The sequence below is a fragment of the Agrilus planipennis genome, unplaced genomic scaffold, assembly GCF_000699045.2.
Source record: "Agrilus planipennis isolate EAB-ADULT unplaced genomic scaffold, Apla_2.0 scaffold124, whole genome shotgun sequence".
In the NCBI taxonomy this organism is placed as follows: Eukaryota; Metazoa; Arthropoda; class Insecta; order Coleoptera; family Buprestidae; genus Agrilus; species Agrilus planipennis.
Window position 1 is genome coordinate 224,945 of NW_020438950.1, and position 23,215 is coordinate 248,159.

General features: G+C 31.4%; 2 protein-coding genes across 4 annotated transcripts in view; one reads left to right on the forward strand and one right to left on the reverse strand.

The window, feature by feature from the left end:
* LOC108734993 (flocculation protein FLO11) overlaps window positions 1-11,747 on the forward strand; it is a 37,453-nt gene extending 25,706 nt beyond the window's left edge. Inside the window, exons 3-10 of the mRNA XM_025974778.1 lie at window positions 3,841-4,050; window positions 4,156-4,397; window positions 4,851-5,077; window positions 6,100-6,291; window positions 7,732-7,927; window positions 9,557-9,957; window positions 10,021-10,431; window positions 10,491-11,747. Coding sequence (XP_025830563.1) covers window positions 3,841-4,050; window positions 4,156-4,397; window positions 4,851-5,077; window positions 6,100-6,291; window positions 7,732-7,927; window positions 9,557-9,957; window positions 10,021-10,431; window positions 10,491-10,856 — 2,245 coding nt within the window. The 3' untranslated portion in view covers window positions 10,857-11,747. The remainder of the gene's footprint in view (window positions 1-3,840; window positions 4,051-4,155; window positions 4,398-4,850; window positions 5,078-6,099; window positions 6,292-7,731; window positions 7,928-9,556; window positions 9,958-10,020; window positions 10,432-10,490) is intronic.
* Window positions 11,748-11,853: 106 nt separating this feature from the next.
* LOC108735004 (bifunctional heparan sulfate N-deacetylase/N-sulfotransferase) overlaps window positions 11,854-23,215 on the reverse strand; it is a 55,616-nt gene continuing 44,254 nt past the window's right edge. Inside the window, exons 1-13 of one of the 3 annotated variants that reach the window (XM_018466785.2) lie at window positions 18,911-19,110; window positions 17,999-18,677; window positions 17,627-17,818; window positions 17,307-17,562; window positions 17,086-17,248; window positions 16,545-17,033; window positions 16,339-16,483; window positions 16,109-16,271; window positions 15,838-16,020; window positions 15,560-15,780; window positions 15,018-15,473; window positions 14,703-14,958; window positions 11,854-12,730 (exon numbers count right to left, since the gene is read on the reverse strand). In XM_018466785.2, coding sequence (XP_018322287.1) covers window positions 14,730-14,958; window positions 15,018-15,473; window positions 15,560-15,780; window positions 15,838-16,020; window positions 16,109-16,271; window positions 16,339-16,483; window positions 16,545-17,033; window positions 17,086-17,248; window positions 17,307-17,562; window positions 17,627-17,818; window positions 17,999-18,246 — 2,745 coding nt within the window. In that variant the 5' untranslated portion in view covers window positions 18,247-18,677; window positions 18,911-19,110 and the 3' untranslated portion in view covers window positions 11,854-12,730; window positions 14,703-14,729. Of the gene's footprint in view, window positions 12,731-14,382; window positions 14,959-15,017; window positions 15,474-15,559; window positions 15,781-15,837; window positions 16,021-16,108; window positions 16,272-16,338; window positions 16,484-16,544; window positions 17,034-17,085; window positions 17,249-17,306; window positions 17,563-17,626; window positions 17,819-17,998; window positions 18,678-18,910; window positions 19,111-23,215 lie in introns of those variants that run through there. The other 2 variants (XM_018466784.2, XM_018466786.1) reach the window with 2 other exon arrangements.

Consider the following 23,215-nt stretch of genomic DNA (forward strand, 5'->3'; position numbering starts at 1 on the left):
TTTTCGGTAATTATTCAATAGATTACTACTATAAAATTATTTAATTCCCAGAACAGAGTCAATACAGCGGTAAAATAACTAACCGCTAAAAACAGTGGCATAATTAGCAACAGGTATGACGGACGGCTTGTTTGCATAAATTACCAATTTTTTCGATTTCCAATAAAATATTTTGATATCTACAAATTTATCGGACATAAACAGTAAAAAATATATAAATACACATAAAACATCCATAACTCTTTTAAAGAATTCTGCAGCAATTTAAGCCTATACATAGATACTTGTTTTCCAGATGAAGCCATTTTTTCTTCCAAAAAATTAAAATTTCAGTTTAACTGGGCACCTAAATGAAGTTGTATAGTAAGTTAGATTTCAGTACAAAAGAAAATCTGTAGACCCAATAGTTCTCGTTTAATTTCAAAAAAGAGAAAAACCAGAAAGCTGTATTTTTGAAAAATTTGTCGATAAATAGTCCCCAATAAGATACAAAAGAAAAAAAAATTGTCGGTACTTTTAAAAAATACTGCGTCTCTTGTTAACTTGATAAGCGAAAAACATCTAAAGCGATTGTTAAAAAATAATTTTTTATCATGGCATTTCATGAAATTGTGACAAATAAAGTCTTATCCTCTCTAACGTTTTGCTATAAATTCCCAAAAAGTCACTTCTTTTGCGAATAGATAGGTAAATTTCATTGTAGAAACCTCTCAAAGTACACAATTAATCTGTCCGGAATTTTCCTATTTTCCCGACATAATTGTGGACTGTGGGAATTTTCCGCATTGAAATTTCCCAACATATTCGCAAAAGAAGTGACTTTTTGGGAATTTGCAGCAAAACAGCAAGACTTTATTGGTCGCAATTTTGTGTAATGCCATTGTATTATGGCAAATTAACAGTAAATTCCTATCTGGCTAATTCAATTGTCAAAAATTACTTTTTAATAACAATCGCCTTAAGTCTTTCGCTAACTTTATATCAAGTTATTAAAACATACAATATTTTTTAAAAAAAAGAAACAACAATTTTTTTTTTCACAACTAATAGAGACTAATTAGAGACAAATTATCATTCGAAATATTTTCCTCTTAATTCGCTCAAATAGATCTTTAAATTAATATTACACAAAAAATGTCAATCAAATTCAAACTTGGCGGGTATTTTTATCAATTACTATACATTATATAAAACATACTAAGAAGGATGCTCTTCTGACATTCACATTTTAGAGAGGCATCACCGCTGGAAGAAGGACTACAAATCATTCAGTTATTTTCTTAGAAACTCATAACGCTAGTGAATGTAAACTACATTAATAAGTATATTATGCGCATTCCTGACTTAATCGATAGGTTCCTTTCCTTTTCTTTATAATACCTACTGTTATCGTTTAAAAAAGCAATTACATAAGGAAACTACTTACTATTACGCCAGTTGAATAATACATAAAAAAAACAGCTAAAATCTCAAAGAGTTATGTTTTGATATGTTGTTATGATCAAACTAACGCGGACCGAAATTTTAAATTTTTTTAAATCGACTTTTTAATTAAGGTGATAGGTTAAAAGCTGTCCTTTTATATGTTGATATGACATTGACATTAGAGATTAGTGATTTTTCAGGGCACGGGATAACTGAGTACCCGGTATTAGTTGTACCAGGTATTCGTTTCTTATTTGGAATAATTAATATGAGGTTTCATGTCTAACGCATCGTTGATATCTCCGTTGTAATTTTATAATATCTGGATTTTATCGAAAAGATGCGGCTATATAAACTATTAAATGGTTTAGTATCATCATTAAGCTTTTGACTGTCAATAATTGTATATATTCCTATCCATTTATAACTAAAAAATATCTAAATCAGAAATTACAAAATCAAAATTTCGTGTATTGTTAAAAAAAGAGCATCGGAAAAATATCATTAGAGTGTAATGTTTTAATTGTTTATAACGTTTATCACTTTATTTAGTAAGTTTCAAAATTGACTTATTATCGAATTATGTATTATGGCACGAACGTCATCAGTTTTGTTGTAGTTTTAAACCATGAAATTATTACAGTAAGAGATTAAATATGAATTAAAATAGTTTAATACATTTGCAAGTTATACAGTAAAACTACTGGCTTATTTTGAAAACACGCTCGTTTCTTTATTCGGAATAATTAGTATGAGGTTTCGCGTCTAACCCATCGTTGATCTCTCCGTTGTACTTTTGAAATGTTTGAGTTTTATCAATAAGATACGGCTATGTAAGCTATTATATAAGAATAATTTAGTATCATCATTAAATCAATAATTTTTTGTTATTTTTAGTCATTTAAAACTAAAAAGACACTCAAATAAGAAGTTATAAAATTAAAATCTCGTGTATTGTAATAAAAAATATGAACGTTTAAGAACATTTGAAATACAAACAATATATTTATGGAATATAATGCTTTTATTGTTTTACGTTTATCACTTTACTTTGTGCCCATCAAAATTGGCTTATTATGGAGTACGTCATCGGTTTTGTTCTGTTTTAAGCCATGCAGTTTTTAGACACGCACCTCCACTCTTTCCTATCCTGAGCTAAGTTTCGCATTTCCATAAAATTAGAACATCCCACATCTTTAACTATTTGCGAACAGTAATCTAACCCAGGTCTACATCTACTCCTTAACTCCTGTTTCTGCCTCTAATATGTCTCTGACTAGCCCTTCATGTCTAAGGTGTCCTACTAATCTTAAATTTCTTTTTGACTTCCATAGAGTCCTCTGTTCTCCTATTCTTTCTAATACCTCTTCATTTCTAACCTTCTCTATCCACGGTATCGTCATTATTCGCCTATAACACTACATTTCGAACGTTTCTAACCTTTTCTTTTCTGTCGCGCCCACTGTCCATGTTTCGCACCCGTTCAGCGCCGTTCTCCAAACATACACCTTTAACAACCTTTTTCGAATTTCTAAAGTAACCATTCGCGAGCATAGAAGTGAAAAAGTTAATTATCGATAAATATCTATAACAATTAAATAACTGATATAAATTAACAATTACCTTCGTCAAAGATATACCTAATAAATAAACAAAGCCGTTTGTTAAGGATTATTGAAAGTGGTAAGGACAGATATTACAAAGCACGTAGAAGTCAGGAAGCAAGGCCGTTAGCAGCATTACAATTCTAATCATTCGTTCTTACTATTTAACAAGCTTATGTAATTACTGTTGCAGGAAATATATGTCTGCATTTATAAATAAGCATGAATCGATTGTAACTGTAAAATGTCGAGTTAATCGGGCAGCTATTTATTGTAATTCTATTTAAATTCGGTTACGACTTTGGTCACAACATTCTTACACTATACAGTGTAAATATACGGATAAATGTCTTTAAGTCATTAATTCTATTGCTAAAATATGGAAATAACGGAATAAAGATGAGAGGCCCCAAACAAAAACTAAAAAGTTTGACGGTAAAACAGACTCAAAATTTCTCTAACTTGAGCATAATTAGTTGCATTTAGGATCTACGAGTTTGATTGTATTTTAAAAAATTTAAACAAATTTCTATTCCGTTCAATTCGTTTACCACGAAAAGATTACAAAAACGTTTCCGTTGAGCCGTGACCATCAGCGATTCCGTTCTCATTCATTTAGTAATTGTTAGTATTAATTAAACAAATTGCTGCTGTTAAACTCACTCTCTTTGTTTTATTTTGTAATAGAATTAAATTACATTAAGAGATCATGTAACTTTTTTATAAGTATCGAGAAAAGTTTCTAAAAACACTGACAATCAATCTTAGTTCTTTGTATTGAGTTTACATAATTGTCAAACACTTTTTTTAGATACCAGGCCCAATTGAAGACCAGTACGACAGAAAAACCTAAGACTAAAAAATCGCCTGCAACGTCAGCGTCATCTAACAACAAGCGAATAAAAAAAGACGTCGAGCCTACTGACTCAAGTATAGTTTTGACCACGGGGAAACCCGCAGCTGCAAGAAGCCTCGACCTTGAAAACGTTCCCCTTCAAGCAAGCGGAAGTGGTAAACAAAAGTAAGTTAGCACAAAGATTTTGTTGAAAATTAAATTTTAATTTCAATGCTACATCAAGTGAGTAACCAACCCCCAACGTTAATTTTTAATTTAATCATATTCCAGTTCACGAATCCAAATCAAAAAGGGACCTAATGGACAAGAATACGAATATGAATACGTGTACTATTACTACGACGACGAAGAAGACGCTGGTAAAACCGAAAAGAAGGAAAAGAAGGACAAGTTCACAAACGCCCACGATGGACCCCAACCGAATCAAATTCCTACAACTAAAGAAACCAAACTTGAAAAAAGCAAGTACAAAGAAGCCGCAAACGAAGTGATACCTCAAACCACGAGAGCGGGTATGAAACTTCATCAAAATTCAATGTACTTTTGCATAACGTCATTATCAGGAGCGTACTTAGGACGTTAAGATGCTATTTGTGCAAGTACATGTGCGTCTCATGTCACATGTACCGTTTTACATATCCAGTCGCGCATCTATTACAAAGAACAGTCTTTGTCGACTTATAGTTCTTCGGCTTATAAAATTTTGACCGTCGGCTTAAGTACGGACCTTCTATATGCGAGCACCGTTCGCTGCTTACAAATAAGTACCCCGCTAATACGAACAACTAACGTAGACATACAAAGACTTTGCAAGTGCAGTAGTAGACTGGTCAACCCGCCACGACCTCTTCCATATTCGTGGACGGGTCAATACTTATGACATAAACACAATTTCTGAATAACTTTACAGCACCTGACCATGCATTTTTAATTTTCTATTTGATAACATTTTTGATTATTTTCAGGTTCCAGAGGAAAAAATATTAGACAATTAGAGGCAGAAGGGTCGGTTGATGAGGAAAGATTACCAGCCAATCCTCGCTTTCCACCCCGAGGCAATCGTAACCTTGAAGAAGACGCTTCAAGTATCGAAGAAAACGAAGCTAAACCATCAACTCCCAGGGGTAGGGGACGATCAACTACCACAACAGAATCCCCAGTAGAGAGCGATAACATCTCTGAAGAAAGTCAGGTATTTAATTTCAAATCAAAAGATACTTTTCCAACTACGGTGACTTGTAAATAACTAAACGGAGTTACAGAAATCTGTCTAACGGGACCGGAATGGCAATTTTAATATTTTTGAAAGATAAAAAAACGTGAGTCTAATAGATGCCATAACAATTAGATACCTTTAAAACAATAGTACATACAATTAAAAAAAAGTAGAATTTCATACAACTGAAACCTTGGTTGGGGTCTTACAGTATACAGCAGAAAAACCTCTTTTTTCAAAATTAAACCCTATGCGATTTTTATGAATATTTTTACCCAAAAAATTCATCAATGTTATGTCTAACGAAGGATCATTCGACATTAAAAAAAAGCATAAATCGAAAGAACGGAGCAAATGAGAACCCCAAGTTACTATTGCCGTAATTATATCAACCAAACTTGTGGTACTTACAATTACAAGTTTTTCATATTAACCAGAATGTATGTAAAGCAAACTGCGAATCGTGAATCTACGTATGCCATTTTTATTCTAAACCTACTCACTCAATGAGTTCTACACGGAGAAAATGAAAAATAAAAATTTACCTTAATATTAAAGCGATATTTACAACTTACCCCACTTAGCCCACTAGAAAATAATAAAAATTACAATTTGGACCCGAATTTGTAAACCTAAAATCCCAGCAGAAATAAATTTACTAGGTATTTTAGTTGATATTACAAATTTAATTGTAATAATTAAGAAACTTGAAGTAATTTTTAAAGAAACATATTAAAATTGAGATAATTGCAAGTTGCCTAATAAGTTCTACTATTTCTACGACAAATTCAGTCATTTGCAATCGAAAATTGGAATTTTCGCGTTGGCATAAAAATTTAGTTTTATTCGAGTAGGTTTAAAATGAATTTAAAAATTTCGACTTAGGAGAGCAAGAATAATAGTTTATCATTTTATATGCCGAGTTAATATACGAATTTCATAAGGATTAGCTCATAAAAAACGATAACATATTGTCACAGACTTATTATTATTATTAGGGAACTAGGGATAGGACACGGGCAAATGTACGTGGTCCGTCTTTAGAACTAGTGGACAGCGCCAGTTTTAATACTCATACGGGTACAGCAGGAGCGGAACTTCCTGGTTCGGGTCCCTCTTTCCCTTCAGAACTTCCGTCCGGTCCTGTTAGATTTTTAGGGGCTACCCCAAATGAAAAAAGCGACAAAGAGGTAAGTAATGAGCTTATTATTTTTTGCATTGCGATACTCTGGCTTATTTTATATATTAACAATCGCTAACACAAGTTAATTTTTGTTCGTTGTCGCTAAAAATAACATTCGCATGATGATGCATTATTTAACCGACACTTACTTTAAACACACCTACAGAACAAACTAAACAAACATAAAGTTCATTTCATAATGATTATTAAGTTGTATAGAAAATTATTTTCATCTATCGCCTATGGACAAAGCTGTCCTTTTTTATGCATTGCTACCAGCTGAAAATTCTTCGTATTTGTAAAATGCTCAAGGTGGTGTAGGTATAAATGCCAAACGAAGTAGCACGTAGATAGAGAAGCACAAGGGGCACGTAGAAGGAAAGGTCATCAGTTATCATTATTGGTAGATTTTTAAAACATCTGTATTGGTTTTGACATAGAAAGTATTGGACATATCAAACTGATTCATAAAATCCTTTACGGAGACGGTCACTCAATTAGTACGTACGTTTTTTTTCTGGGAAAAACTCAGAAAATAAGAGGAAATTGTAAATGTGGAGGTCATCAAGGCTTACTTGACTTTTTAGTTTTTCGAATGTTTATCACGCTAGTAGCTTACACAATCAACCCCATTGTAATAAATTTGTAATGAAAGAATTGATTCTGTAAAACCTATTGATTTCGGGAAATCCTGTAATCTGCTGTAAGCTTGACATTATGCTAGCAGATCCTATATCCCTTTAAGCCGATCTCTGATTGACATCATATTTTGTAGCTAATTTGAAGTGAATTTATTGTGAAGGAATTAATTTTTTTGAACTTCCGGTAAATCAGATGATCTAATGTTAGCTACTGATTTCATATTCGTTTCAGTCGATTATACTGATATCATAATTGTTGAATAATTGTGAGTTTGTGTGTAATGTAATATCTTACCAGCAGATCGTCTGATTTCTCGAGATTCATATTAAGCTCTACAAGATTAAGCCTTTCGCAACAAATTTACTACAAATACTTGTATGTTTGAAAGCGAGGGTTGAGCAGGAGATCTCCTGGAATGATACACAAATCGACAAAAAAGTTGCTTCTTTGATATACGACGTACTGAGTTCGTCAATGAAAATTAACCTGTTGCTTGATGATAGGAAATTACCTCTCATATTTGCGAAGGATTTTATGAATCAGTGCTGAGTTGAAAATTTCAAAAATGAGGTATTCAAATGAAAACATAGGGGTTTGGTGAGTAGATTATATCAAGCAAGTAATTGTGGAGCCTTCGGATGATGAACTTGTATAGTATATCATAAATAGATCGAGTCGGGCTTTAAATTAGCACGCTTTCTAGTATGTAGAAGGAAAAGTATGCTAGCACAAAAATGGGTAAAAGTTCGAAATTTGTAAATCTACTGTAGTAGCTAAATAGTGTGCGAAATCAATTGTTTTCTAGTCACAAATAGAGGTCGAAGGTCAAGAAGAAACATCGGAAACGACAAGCGGAAAATACGAGTCTCAAACAAATGAAAGCAATACTGAGACGGAAACAGTAAGTGACGATACCACAACTTTGGTGATGGACAAGGTTGCTTTAGACCTATACGCTATATTGCAAGGAACGCAGAAATTATCAGGAGAAGCGGTTAGTAGTAGGTCTAAATACGGAAAAAAAAGAAAAATACAAACAAAACAACAAAAAATTACTCGATAAAGACATTAACATCAAAATAACCTTAAAGTGTTAACTTGACGCTTTTCACAACTTTGGTACTGGTGTGGACAATTTATTTTTTGAATAATAATTTTCATTAAAAACAACTCCCTAAAAAAAATAGTCATTTAAATGAGTACTTTGGAATAATTTAAAATAGCAAAAGATATAAGCTGATATTTTCAAATACTGATGCGTTTGGACATAACTTTGGCAAATATTACAAACAAATTGAAAAATATCTACGTATGCAATATGTGCTTTAAGAAATATTTGCTTTTCTGTTGTGATTAATATTAGATAATTAATACATACTTGCTTTCATTTCAAAGTTTAATTTTCTTGGAATAACAGTCTAGGTAATTATTTACTATTTATTTCTTAAACGATTAAAAACTAATTCAAACGCTCCAAAAAAACATGACTTAAGCTTTGAGAAAACGACGAGAAGATAAAAAAGCAAAAGTGCTCAACTTCAATAAATTATGAATATTATTTTTCAGAAACTATAAGTAACACCTAATGCCAAAGATTAATAAATAACAATCCATTCGTATAAAAATCCTGTTATTTAATAGCTTTAATTTCCTTAAATGTGTAAAATGCGCTTTGTGTCCTTTAATTTTACTAACGAAAAACAAAGATTAACGGCAGTCTAATTGTACAACAAAACATGTGCTAAATGCATAATAACTACAATATTTTTTGTCTGCAAGAACGATAATCATCATCAGCAGCTGCTGTTGCCATGTCATTATTTCGTTTAGCTAGTTTTCTTTTTCGCATTTGAAGGACTACTAAACGGAAAGGTGTTAATAACAACTCTTTTTTGATACTCTCACTTTCTATCCCTACAAATAATGACGGCCTCACTTTTCTCTGGACTACTTTTGACTATTTTTACAGTCTAGAAGAAAGGTGTACGAAGAAAAGAGAATTCGATAAAAAGTGGTACATGACAATTCAACTATAAAACAATTTTTTGCCTCACAATTAAATTAATAATACAGGGTGTTTATGTTTTGAAATTCATGGGAATTTTAAAGCTAACGTTTCTATTAAAAGACTCCCGATATGTATTTATAAATGATGCAAATTTTAATTGCAGCGATTAAATCTCGCATTGAGCTTTAGTTTTAATTTTGTAAGACAAATAAAAATTACCTTTTTTCAATATACTTACTGCCATCTTTATAAATATTATTTTAATTTGTACGATAAAAGACTTAACAAATATATACTCAAATATTAGAAAAATTAAATTTAATTCAACGAATAAAAAGTATGGTATGTAATATATTACTTTCTTTTTAANGAAAACATTTTGAAAATTAATGTACACAGAACAACATTAAACAAATTTGGTATCTTTCAGCAGAAAATTACTTTTAGTTTTATTAATTTTTTTTAAAGCTGTTAAACTACCAAATTTTTATCAAAATTACATAATCATTTATTCTTATTACTACAAAATAATAATCACCTTCCTCATATTTCCATCAATAATTGTAAATACATTTTTACCTAAAATAAAAGAAAATTAAAAATTGCTTTGAATAATCACAAGTAACCCGAACCGATTCAACCCAGGAGTCAGATACGGACGACGCTACAAATGAAGCTCCTACAACCCCTGAAGAAGCTAGTTCGACTACAACGACCACCACTACTACGACTACAACCACAACTACCCCCGCTCCAACTACCACCACAACAACCACAACTGCAGCACCTGAACCATTATTTGGTCGCAATAAGTTCCGCGGACGAAACGGTGTCCGGAAACATGGCTCCACTTCAACGACTTCATCCCCCAGTACAGAATCCGGTGATAGCAAACCCAAGAATCGCTTTAGCAGACCCAGCTTTGGATCTAGGGCCAAAACTCGTCCTACCACATCTGAACCTGCTCATGAATCAGAAATTGCCAAAGAGGATTCCAAGCAAGTGACCAGCAAAGCCAGTAAAGTAAGTGCTCGAAACTAAAGAAATAAAGAACTTAATAGCACATATCTGATATTTAAATTTTAGCCCACCCCTGGACGTACACGTTTTGGGACAGGAAGAACTCGTCCCAGCACTACAACCCACGCACCTTCGGAGGAAAAAGATTCATCTGCAACCAGAGCATCTCCAAGTAGACCTAGACCCACATTCAGTGCTCGAGGGCGAGGTAGAAGTACGACCTCAGCACCTGCAGAAGGCGAATCACCCGCAGAATCGTCCGCAACATCAGAAGGTTCCAGTACCACAGCTCGATCTGTAAGACCACGACTTACGCCTGGAGGAGGAGCTGTAAGACCACTAAGACCTGGGCCCAGAATTAACATCGCAAGAGGAAGACCTGGTGCATCTACCACTACAACTGCTGCACCTGCAGAAGCTGCTGAAGACACGGAGGTTGAAAAGGTCAAGGAGGAAACTCAGACAGACCAAGAAAAGGTATGTTACGCAATTTTATATGCCTTTGTAGATGTTAGTATGAGTTTTTATTGAATTAGGAAGGAGAATCGTCTTCAGCGAGCACACCTGAAGACAACAGTCCAATAAATAAGCTGCGACACAGGCAACGTTTAAACGTTAACCATAATAAACCAAAAGCTGCAGCAGCTAGTGCCCCCGTTCAAGTAAGAAGAATAAACCCCTTACTCAACAGACGAAAACTAGGTCAAACTGAACCAACTTCAAGCGAAGCTCCTAAAGAGGAACACCTTTCAACAGAGGCAGCAACCGATAATGAAGAAGCAACGGATGAAGCTGAAATAGCCACTTCTAGCACCACAACTACGGAAGAGCCACGAGGACTCAGCAAACTGTTAGCGGGGAGAAAAAGATTGGCATCGCGACAACCAGCAACCAAGAATTAGATATTTAAAGGTATCAATACAAGTGAGATCGACAACTTATTATGTACCTACCAATAAGAACTGATTTTTAATACATTGTCATCAATAACAAACCACAGTCACTCGTTAAGTATCACCAGGAAACGTAATTAAATAGTGATTATTACTTAGTATGTACATAAATGCCTAGGTATTAAATACGGAATTGTGGCACTTACACAAAAGTATATTTAAAAAAGTATCTCCAAGTTTGACGCAAAGAAATAATAGATAGTTACGTAAAAAATAAACTATTAAAACAGTCTTCTAATACATAAATTCAAAAACAATTCCAATCGGTTGCCAAAAGTAAGGTTAATTCTAAGTATGACTCATTGCAAACTAAAACATTCATGTTTTAATTATCTTACCTGTTCAGGCATAATAATAGTTATAAAAACAATTTCACTAATACTTCACTGTTTGTTTAGAGTACTTTGTACAATTAACATCAAAATTACAAAAATCCACATTTTCACTTTCAAAAATCACAAACAACCTTAAAAACGAGTATGCATGTATGCAACAGTGTAACCATAGATAATAGAGTGTAACTTCCATAGATACATCATAGATAAGAATATGAAGATGAGTAGAACCTTTCAAATTTAATCAGCTGCTTAAAGTTAGGACAAACGCATGCACAATTCACATAAATTGTTAAAATGTTGATTTACCAGCAATTAACAATAATCGCAATAATAAATACACTAATATGAGAGTGAATCTTAGGCGTGTTGCTTTAATACATTTTTGATACAAAAATTACAATAAACGTATTTCTTTGCCTTACCCAAACTGATAGGTACTTTATATAAAGTTTTTGTAATATTGTGAATAGTTAATAATTATTAATAAAAAGATAAAAAAACAGATCACACTGTATTTTACTTTTTAAACACCTCACAGAAAAATAAATTTAAATCGCCAGTAAAATGTGGCTCCCAGCTTGTAGCAGCAACAAATCGTAAAGTATATACACGGTGTTGATTTATAAAAATTTAGATTGAATCAATGGATAATCTTACTTATCGGACATTTTTTTTACTTTTAAATTGTTGACGAGTTTTTCAACTTCTAACTTAGTAGATCAATATAATTTTTTGTCATTATTACATATTTGTTTAAACGAACTTTTTTACGTCAATCTACTTTATTGTCAACATTTTACGTATAATACTACATAAATAGAGTATTTACAAACACAGTATATAATGTATTTAAAATTTGATTAATAAATTGCCAGTTGCTGTAATATATTTATATATGTATGTATATTATAGTACAATGTGAAAATTGTCCTCTTTTTAACATTTACCACAACTTTTAATAAATACACCTTTTACATTGATATGAAAAATTGTATGGCATAATATTATACAATTAGTTCTATATCTTTTTTTGTTTATCATACGTTTACGCGAAATAATAAGAAACTTGCATTGTACAGGAAGATAGAAACACGTTATATACGTAGATACCCTGCATGTTTTTGCCAGATATGCAAAAATAACAAAGGGAAAGGGTGGTAACAACAAATGTTGCAATTTTTTTTCATTTGGTCCCAGATCTCAAAAATTAAACATTAGTCCCTAGGAAAACACCCCACCTGAACTTTTATAAGTCCAAAGGGAAGATAAACATAATGAAAACATTTTGAAAATTAATGTACACAGAACAACATTAAACAAATTTGGTATCTTTCAGCAGAAAATTACTTTTAGTTTTATTAATTTTTTTTAAAGCTGTTAAACTACCAAATTTTTATCAAAATTACATAATCATTTATTCTTATTACTACAAAATAATAATCACCTTCCTCATATTTCCATCAATAATTGTAAATACATTTTTACCTAAAATAAAAGAAAATTAAAAATTGCTTTGAATAATCACAAGTAACCAAAAATGATGACCTGGGACCAAATTAGTACGCGAGAATGTACATATTTCTGGTTAATAGATTGTACTTTACATTTATTGCAAGATAGGTGAAATATACATCTATTTATTATTTAAACAACGCTCTTCAATAGCTAATAGGTGAGAAAATGAACAATATTAAAAATGAGCAGTACAGAAAATATTATCTGTAATTTGTATCCTATATGCTTGCCTATATAAAGAAAAACTAGAATAAATAATAAAACAAAATATTTGCATCTTATCTACAATTTGTACTATTCCGTTTTATGGAAAAACATTAACCTTGCAATAATATAATTCGTATTGAGCACACTGATATTATTATGTATGTATAATAATCTACCTTGAATTTGAATGCATTAATGTACGGCTCATTTTTAGTAAATTTTTATTTATTTAATTGGACGTAAATTTCTCTCAAAATCTTCAGCATTTTGCTTTTCATACTTTCATACTAAAGTAATTAATCCTTTTAACCTTTTGGGCACTAATTACCAAAAATGGTTTATTATTCACAATACGATCGTATTAGCTATTTAATAAATAAATGCGCAAAACTATAAGGTGTTAAATATCTTAACACCATGCTTTAAATGGAAAATTAGTTGTTTGATATGTTATAATTATTACTTTATGTTTTACGGATTTTTTTGTAAATACAAATTAATTAAATTAGAAAACGACACTTAATTAATTGGATAAAATAATGAACGAAGGATTTAAAATAGCCAATCGCAGTTTCTTTTTAACTAAATGGACAACAAACTTCAAAGGCTCAAAGAAAATACGAAATTTCATTCTAATATTTTTACATTTCAGTAAGGCATATTTGAGTTTTTATTTATTATTATTTTAGATAAAATAAATAAAAAATATTAGTATGTAAGGGAAGTGAAAATAAAAATTAGAGCTAATATCACATTTGGAGGCAAAAAACCAGAAGTCGCTGATTTTTGATATCTAGAAAGTAAGATAAACCAGGAGTAAAAAATAATCCGAGATATAAAGCAAAGACCAGCGCAGGGTCAAGTTGCATTTAACAGAAAGATGTCACTTCTATGGAAATTCGAAAAGATTATTAAGAGTGCATATATCTTCTAAGATAGGAGCTAGTTGGAGGTATATTAAAAGTAGAAACAGAAGTTACGTGGAGTAGAGGTAAACCTAGATCAGATTACTGGTCGCAAATTGTTAGATATGCGGGATGTTCTAATTTTCGGGGAAACCGAAGACTGACTCAGTTAGGACGGAGTGGAGGTATATGCCCAACCAGACTTCGGACTGACGACCTTACGATAATGATTTTAAATTTTGTCAATTTGGTTAGAATGTAAAAGATATGTTAAATGAAATAATAAGAAAATTTTAAGATTGGCTATTTAAACCATTAAATGGTGTTAAAATAACGAGAAATTAAATAACATACAATATTAAATAAGTACTTGTCGATATTATTTACAAATATAATTACGTGAATGACTACGAGCTAAAATCCTAAATAATACGTACAATCTATAATAATATAAATAATAATTTGTACTGACATTTACTTAAAAAAAAAAATGAAAATAAAATACGTCTTATCCTTAAAAATGTATCAAAAAATAAAATACCTGGAGCGCGATATACGAAAATTAAAAAAAAACATCATTCTACATTTGTTCCGAAACTACATTCGTAATACTTTTAATAATAAATAAAATGAAATCAACTCAAACTCTTGGAAACTTCTGTTGTTTATGTTAATAATTGTTAATTAATTAATTTATATTTATTAATTAATTAATGCTTATTTGTACTAGAACGAAAATAGGTTGGAATTTTAGAATAGATAATTACATTAATGTTTTGTTAACTATGGAATTTCTTTTCTTTATACTTAATAATGTTGTAAATTTTTACCTTTTTGTAAGACTAATTGTTGTAAGCTTACGTTGGTGAATCCGAAAGATCGTCTTTTAACCACTGTGGTATATTCCTTATTCCTATTTTCTTCATCAACTTTACTAGAGCTGTATTATGACTTAAATAGTACCTCTGTAAAAATTTCATCGACTTCTCTTCCATGGGTGGATATTGGCGACCTTTACTCCTTCCTAAACACTTTGTATGGTCACCATTTACAACTTGACAATAGAATCCTTTTTTAGGATCAAATCTACAACAAATAAAATAAGTGATACTTCGTAAATAAAAGAAGTCTTTCTTCTGACTTACTTTAAATGATTTGCGTAGTCAAAAGGGGGGGAAATTTTTAAAAACCTTTGAATCTCAGTCATTACATTCACAGGATTTGATTTTAAGTCTTCTCCATCGATGATGTGGATTTGTTGTTGTGGAAAATACAACAACCACCTCTCAAGGTGTTGCGCATACTTCCCCGGATTTAAACATCGATTCCTCAGGTCTCGGAGGGGTTTCGGAGCGGTATCGTTGGCCGTAATGACCTGGTGAAAGCTGAAGTTATTGGCGATAACATCACCATGGGCTTTAGTGTGCTGGTACCATGAATATGCCCGCCTAGCTGGAGATATAAGAATGGTAACAAGTTTTGCGTGAGGTAAAAGAGACTGTACACGTTTAGGAACGAGATCTCCGTCAAAATAAGTGGCGCTTTTCTCGAAAAAGAACCTGTTTGTCGAGTTGGGATCAACAGGGAAGAAATTCATGTACCTAAATTAAAATGAAAAATAAAATGTTATTAAATTGTTCTTTTTATTGGAGATTACATCATTCAGATAAATACTTTCGTAACTTACCAGTCTAGGCCTTTATAGTAGTTGTTTGCGTTAAAGAACTGTATTTCTTCAAACGTGTCAGGACTAGGTAAGTTACTAGCTATGGTGGGATGCATAGCCAAAAATGAGTAAAGAGCAGTGGTTCCAGTCTTTTGTGGACCGATCACTAAAAACTTCGGAATTGAATCGCACGATTTAGTTCGAGACCAAATTTTTTTATGTCTAGGATCATCACAAGGATTCTAAAGGAAAAAATGTTTTAATCGCAACATTATGCAACAACGGATTTTTAGACTTACCCCCCAAATAGGATCAGCCTCCTCTTTAAACAATTTAAAATACATTTCGGCCAGTTGGAGAGGAGGCGCAGTTTTTAAAGTGATGTTAGTCCAACACTTTAAAAATTTGATTACGGCTTTAAACGTATACAGTGCTAACTGATCATTGCCATAATTGGACATGTGGGTCATAAATATATTAATCTACAAAAAAAAATAAAAGAACATTACTACATGTTGAAATATTCATCAGTAATTAAAGAAAGCAAGTTTGATAGTTATAGTTTCTTACAGGATTGTATACCACAGTTTGGAACAATTCTCCTCCCAAAATTGATTCGTCCAATTTTTCTTTTCCACCAGGATATCTCTTTAGCACAATGGTATGGGTAAATAACCCGCACGTTTGGCGAGGAAGCACCATTATGTTCCTATGAATAAAACCTCTTCGTAATCTGAAAATTAATTTTAACAAATAAATATGTATCACAAATTTTAATAACGAGCTAATTAATAACAAACCTTGCTGGACGCAAATGAGGATATTCCTCAGTTGAAGTTACGCGGATATTCCAAACTTTCTTCCACGCTGTGTACAAAATTTCGTGAACAGGGTAAACTCCTGAATGGTGAGGAGAAACTGAGTAACCAGAATCAATTGGAATGCCTAAAGAAAATGAATAACTGCATACTTATTTCAATAATAAATATTATTAATAAGAAGGTACCTTTTTCAATTGCAAATTTCTTATTCTGCGACATATCATCAACCAACTGCGTCAAATTGTCGTACAAGTGCGGCTGTTGATGATTCCACATATGTGAAAACCACATAAACTTATCAACATTTTCTAGTATTTTATCATCTCCTGTATCCTCTTCACTGTTTCCATGATGAAAATATTTCCCTGAATAGCCTAAATTAAAGCGAAAACCGGGGACCATTTTCTGAATCTCTTCCTGAGCTTTGATCATGTCCTCCACGTCACTTGGACGCATTCTCGTACCTTCTTCGCCAACAAATATATCATCAACATCTATCAAAATGTACCGTTCGAGGGACAATGACAGCTGACCATGACTTAAATAACTCAAAGAATCCAAAAACAGCAGCCTATGTAACCAAAATTTCAGACCTGAACCGAATATTACCCTCTTAATGTCATCGTAGAGCCCTTTGTCTTGAACAACTGTTGGTAAAGGAGTTTTGATGATATCTGTAAATGTGAAATTGTATTAAAAATTTTTAGAAACCAGATCTATTTTTACCTCCAAAATGCTGCCTTTCGTCCCTATGAGCCCACTCCAGAGGTTCATAAGTTGAATGATTTGGTTTGAAAATTGTCCAGCCATCACCTGGTAATGATCCAGACACTGTTTCACCTGCTCTAGTTAAACGTAGAATCTCAGAAGCTGCATTTAATGCTGCATCCTAAATCAAAAATTCTGATTAATCAGCAAGTACTAAAATTGCTTTCTTTTTTATTTACCTTCAGTCTTAAGTTTGTGTGAATGAAAATTGGAAATCCTTTTAGTTGATCCCCAACTAGAGTCTCTTCTCTGGGCGGGTTTATAAAGCCTATAATTCCTACATTATACTCTTTGCAATATTTGTCTAAAAGTTCTCTATTCCACTTGTCCATTTGCAAATATCTATCAAAATTTTCAAAAACTATCACTCCATATTTTCCTTTGTCTAAATTGGTCAGAACTGGCAAACTTTTGCCAGAAACTTCAAGTTTATATCTAATAAAATAAAAAAATTCAACAGTATGTATCCTCTTTATCATAAGTGATTATTTACACTTACTTTATTCTAGTATAAACTAATAGTTCTGCAATGTCTCGACCTAGTTTTGAATACATTGTTTCCACAAACACTAAAACTCTAGGGTCAATTCGTAAACGAGCTGAAGTCTTGTGATTGTGACTTTGGAACAATCTTGGACCATTTATCGAATTACACTGAACATCTAATCTAGGTGGCACAGTATCAGTATAGCTTGAAAACATAAAAATGAGATAAAAAATTACTGCAAATTAAAATAAATTAAAAATAACAATGTAATTGAAAAAGCAAGCACAATAGATAAAAAGCCCAATCACGTTAACAAAAGAAATAATAATAACAAAGAACAAAAAATAAAACTAATGAAAAAAGTAATTTAGTTGTTATTCTTACCTCTTAAACTGCAAATTTATAATTTGATAGAAATATACCATCGAAGCAATACTCAAAATTATAATAGCAATAATCCATTTTTTAAAATGTTTGGGTGTAAAAGTGAAACAAGAACTTCTTGTAAGTGAGATATTAAAACGTCGATTAAGACCTACACGATATCTTCTTGGTATCAGAGGCTCAAAATCATATCCTTCTTTGTTTGATTTTAACAATGGAAGTGTAAGATCGCTCACTTTGGATTTCATTTTGATTACACACAGAAAGTACTTCTTTATAAATATGCTGTAGTTATTGACTTTGGTTTACTCTGATATTGATCAGGCAGTGAATAATTAAATAAAATTTCAGTAGACCGTTTTAGGATTAGGTATTTAATTTTAAATATTAATAAAATTGATGAAGATATAGAGACTACTTGAAAATATGGCACAAATATTTAGCTCACAGGAATGTTTCTATTTTAATTTCCAATAAACTGTTAACTAAAAATTGACTTTAGGTATCTCCATTTACTGTGTTTTCGCTCAAATTTAAAAACTCTGATAGATATCATCTCTGAGATGGTGAAAATATGTGTAATCATTATTAGTATGATCATAATTTACAATGGCACTGCATGATAAATACATCACAATCTTGTTATCTGTTGTTTCCTGTGTTAAAAAAATGTTTACACCTACAAAAGAAAAAGACATATGATAAACCCCATGCATAAATCTCAATCTAAATTACACTATAACAAATTTAAAATAAATATTACTAATCGTTTATGTAATGAATGTAATGTTTTGCATATTAATTATTTTGCAATAAAAATAGTGTAACATTGTAAATTGTATATTAGGTTCCTACGTTTTATAGAAAGCTGCATTTATTATTAAAACTAAACATTTGTTTAGTGTAACATACCTGTACTTTATAGAGTAATTTTTAATTAAAAAAATACTGAAAACAATTTCAGATCTTTAAACGTTGTTTTGGTTATAACTTTCATTCACAACTGTCACGAAACTGTCATAACATATTGGCATGGAGACATTAGACAATTGATAATATAGAATGAAGTTAGGTAACCGTAAATGTAAGAAAATGCGTTCGCACAAGATATAACGAACTGAACAAAATGAACTTTATAAATAACTTACATTTTTATAAAAATAAAAAAAATAAATGCATAATTTTACAAAAATTATCAAGATTATTATATTTCATTCTATTTTCCAACCACATAACATACATTTTTTAAAAGCCGTTTATTTTACATCATAATCTTCAATTGCCCATACACGTGTATCAGCAATATATTTTCAAAATTTTACAATTGAATAAACTATTTGACAAGAAAGCGTAAATTTTCATTCACAAATTTTTCATAATTTTTATCATCACGTTATCACTGCTTCACTGATGAACACTTTTCGATATCTTAACATAAAAATTCTCGTGTTGTACAATAGGAATTTTGTATGGTAAATAGATATACCCTTAAAAATAATCTATTTGCTAATTGAATTTTCAGTTAATCAATAAACCTTCATTCTACGTATAGGAAATTTATTACAAAGGACTACAAGGGGTCACGCGTATTGTGTAAATGAGCTATAACAAAAACCTGCTTTCGCGTTTTGTAATCTTTTGAGAGAATTCTGAATTATTAGATAACTTCCATAATATGTATATAAAATAGTACAGCTAGTTTAGAATGACATGAACCTTCGAAATGGACTTTATATTGCATTCACATTGTACATTACGAAAACATTGACTTGGTTATTTAGCAGGTACTTTGCTGTATATACAACCAGGGATGAATGTGAACTGTAAACAATGACGGCGAATGTATTTGGGGATAGAATTTGGAAAGAATTAATGAATGGACGGAGTTTTGTCAATGCGCAATTCAATATCAAGGTTCATGTCTTTTTAAATTACCTGTACAAAACGCGTCGAATGAACGAATTAATTACCGAGAATAAATATAATATAAGTACGCAGATACCAGGAATTTCCACTGTACAGTTATAAAAAAGCGAGATAATAAACAATACAGTAAATTTAATTTTCATTTTTATAAAAGTAACAGTTTTTATCTAATGTTGAGTAGATATTCTGTATTTGATTAAATTCTTCTGTACAACTGATTTGATTTTATAAGTATTTCGTTAATTTATGAAGTGGCTTCCCAATTTTTATACACCTACATATTTCAGAACTTAAAAACTTTACATTTTTACAAGTTTATGATCAAATACGTTTTACCCTTTACTTCTCTTCTTTCTGTTTTCTTTGCCCAAATTCCATTAACAAATATATTGTTGTATATTGCTTATAAGTTCGTAAAAACTTGTGCTTCATTGAATTTTCAATCTAGACTATCTTTTTATATTAAATCTGCATAAGCGCGGAAAATGTTTCGAACATTATCAGGACGCGGTAATTTCCACGCCACTAAATACACGCTAGAATTAAAAAATTATAAACTACAGGCGGCTATTCAGCTGATGTAAGTTAAAAGCCTCTTGATCTATTTTCTGGATAGTACCATGATTCATTTAAATATAGCCAGTGGAGGATTTACGAAAAAAGATTTGGTCGGAAATCTTTCAAGTAGTCGTAATGTAGTTGTAATGTTACAATCTTCGTGTTGCTTTTTGTTCTGTAATTACTTTCATTGCAGAAGCTAAATTGAGTAACTTTGCCATTGATCTTTCAATGTAAATGATACAAAAATATTAACTGCGTTTTCAGTTACAGAAGCTCAGCGATATCCTTTAATAATTTTTAAATAACTCATGACATGTTTAACACCAGCTGAATCTATAGGCAAAGTCAAAAACAATTTAGATATACTGTAACATTTGAGAAAATTTTCTATTATATATTGTTAANTGAGGTTCAGGTTTTGAATTATGATTTTTAAAATGTACATTATGCGAATCTTTTTCATTAGATTTTTCTTTGGAAGGGTCTCCAAATAAAGCGTTGTAAACAAAATTTGAAATTTCATTAAATGTTTTCGGTAAACGTTCGGTTTTATTAGTGGAAATAATGGTGCCGTTGTCCATCGTTGAGCTAAAGGGAGTACTATCAGTATGTGTCAATATTTCTGGGTTGTTGCTATAATTAGGAAAATCAGACACGTTGCTGTTGTACCTTTTTACTTCAGAATCCTCCAAAGGTTTTGCTTGTACCACACCAAGCCCAAAGATGAGGCACATTACTCGAAGTTTTGTAGCACTTTTCATGGTAACCTGAAAATAAAATAATACATTTATTTAACTACTAAAAGCACCGTTTCTCTTTTGTAGAAGCATCTGAAAGACATAATTTTCTATTCTATCCAACTATATAAAATGACGAATGAAAGCTGCTTGTCTGTCTTTTAATTCTTTAACTAAAGAAAGCCCAAAAAATTCTAAACTCTTAATCCAAAATATTGGATTGATATTGTTTTCCGGGTTCAATGTCACAGTCTATGGAATTTTGAGGTCCCAAATTGATATCAGCACTTGCTATTGCTAAATCACCACTTATCGTACTTTTAGCAAAGAAGTACGAAATTCTATGAATTACTTTAAAACAGCCAGCAAAATAATATCAAACTATATCTCAATGACTTCAAACAGAAAAAAACTTTTAAAGATATAAAAACTTACTCAATCATGTCACAGCCGATTATGGTGTAGACACCACTATTGGTTTAGAAAAACTCCAATATTTAAATGACGAAACAAATGCCTAAAAGGTTTTCATAAAAGAGTAGAAAATTAAATAGGTATTACAAAAAAGTATTTATTGGAGAAAGTATTTTGAAAACACGTATTTTGCATTTAGCAATTTGCATTTTGTATTTAAATGCTTTTAGAAAACCATTTTGCATATCTTTATTTACAATCATGAATTCTAAATAATGCAATAAACTGTCGTTTAAGAAATAACGATTTTCTGATAATTATGTCTACATATCAGCGAAATGGACTAGTTCATGTTAGATCTGAGGTGAAAATTTTTTGAGTATTTCTTTATTGAAGTCGTTACACTGGTTTTTTAATCGTTTTCTCCTAGAATCCTCAAATTCTAAGGCAAAAAAAACTGAAAACGTCATTTATTTTCCAAAATCCGCGTGCCCATTCACGCAATTTGTATGACACAACAAGATCTCTGGAGGTGAATATTGCAGCTCATTTTACTTTCCATCCATTGCAAAAATTGATGTTTTGTAGAAGAGAAATCTCAAGTAAGACTCTTTACAAACAGAATAAGCCTTTACACTGTCGAACATCACCCGAGGCAAAACCGATAAAATAGTAGTTGTTTAAAAATGTTTATAATTAACGAACAATCACAATAGAACGTCTAAAAATGTACCGAATTTGTAGCTCTTGTATAACGCAACAAGAGGTGGACGTTGTGTATTTAACCGTTTTTGCACAATTGCAACTGTTTATTAAAAAGGAATTTTTTTGAAAATTAATTTGTTGCTTCAGGATACCTTCGACAGTGTCCAATGCGGGCTGATTTTGTTCGTAATGAGTCGTATCTGATATTTCTATTTTGCAGAACATTAATTTTTGCAATGGATGAAGAGTAAAATGAGCTGCAATATTCACATCAGGGAATCTTGTTATGTTGTACAAGAGCTACAATTTCGACGCACTTTTAGTCGTTTTAAATTGATTATCTATCGAACAAACAGAATAGCTCAAAACCCCAACGCCAAAACACGATACTGTAGTTGTCCGAAGCACTTTTCGGTAACAAAGTTACCTTCTTCAGGGACTGAAGTAAACTGTCGTGTTTTGGCATTGGGGTTTTGAGCTATTCTGTTTGTTCTACAACAACCGCCAAAGTTTTTCCAATCTTCATATTTGATTATCTATCAATTATAAATAAACTTAAACAACCACTATTTTATTGGTTTTATGTAATTTAATTAATTAATTAAATTAAATCAAATTAAATTAAAGTAAACTAATAATCTGACCGTTAACCACCACGACTCATTTTGCAGGTTTTTGGAATACCTACATCTTCCACATACACTTTTTAGTTAATCCAACAGGAAAAAACTATAATCAAAAAACTACTTTTTTTTGCCGTAATTAGACTGCCATAAATTTTCCAAATAAATTAAGCAGTTCAAAACAACTTATTATTGATACAGACTACTCAAGGTATCTAAATGAATTGGCAAACTGACGTCTGCATTTTCTT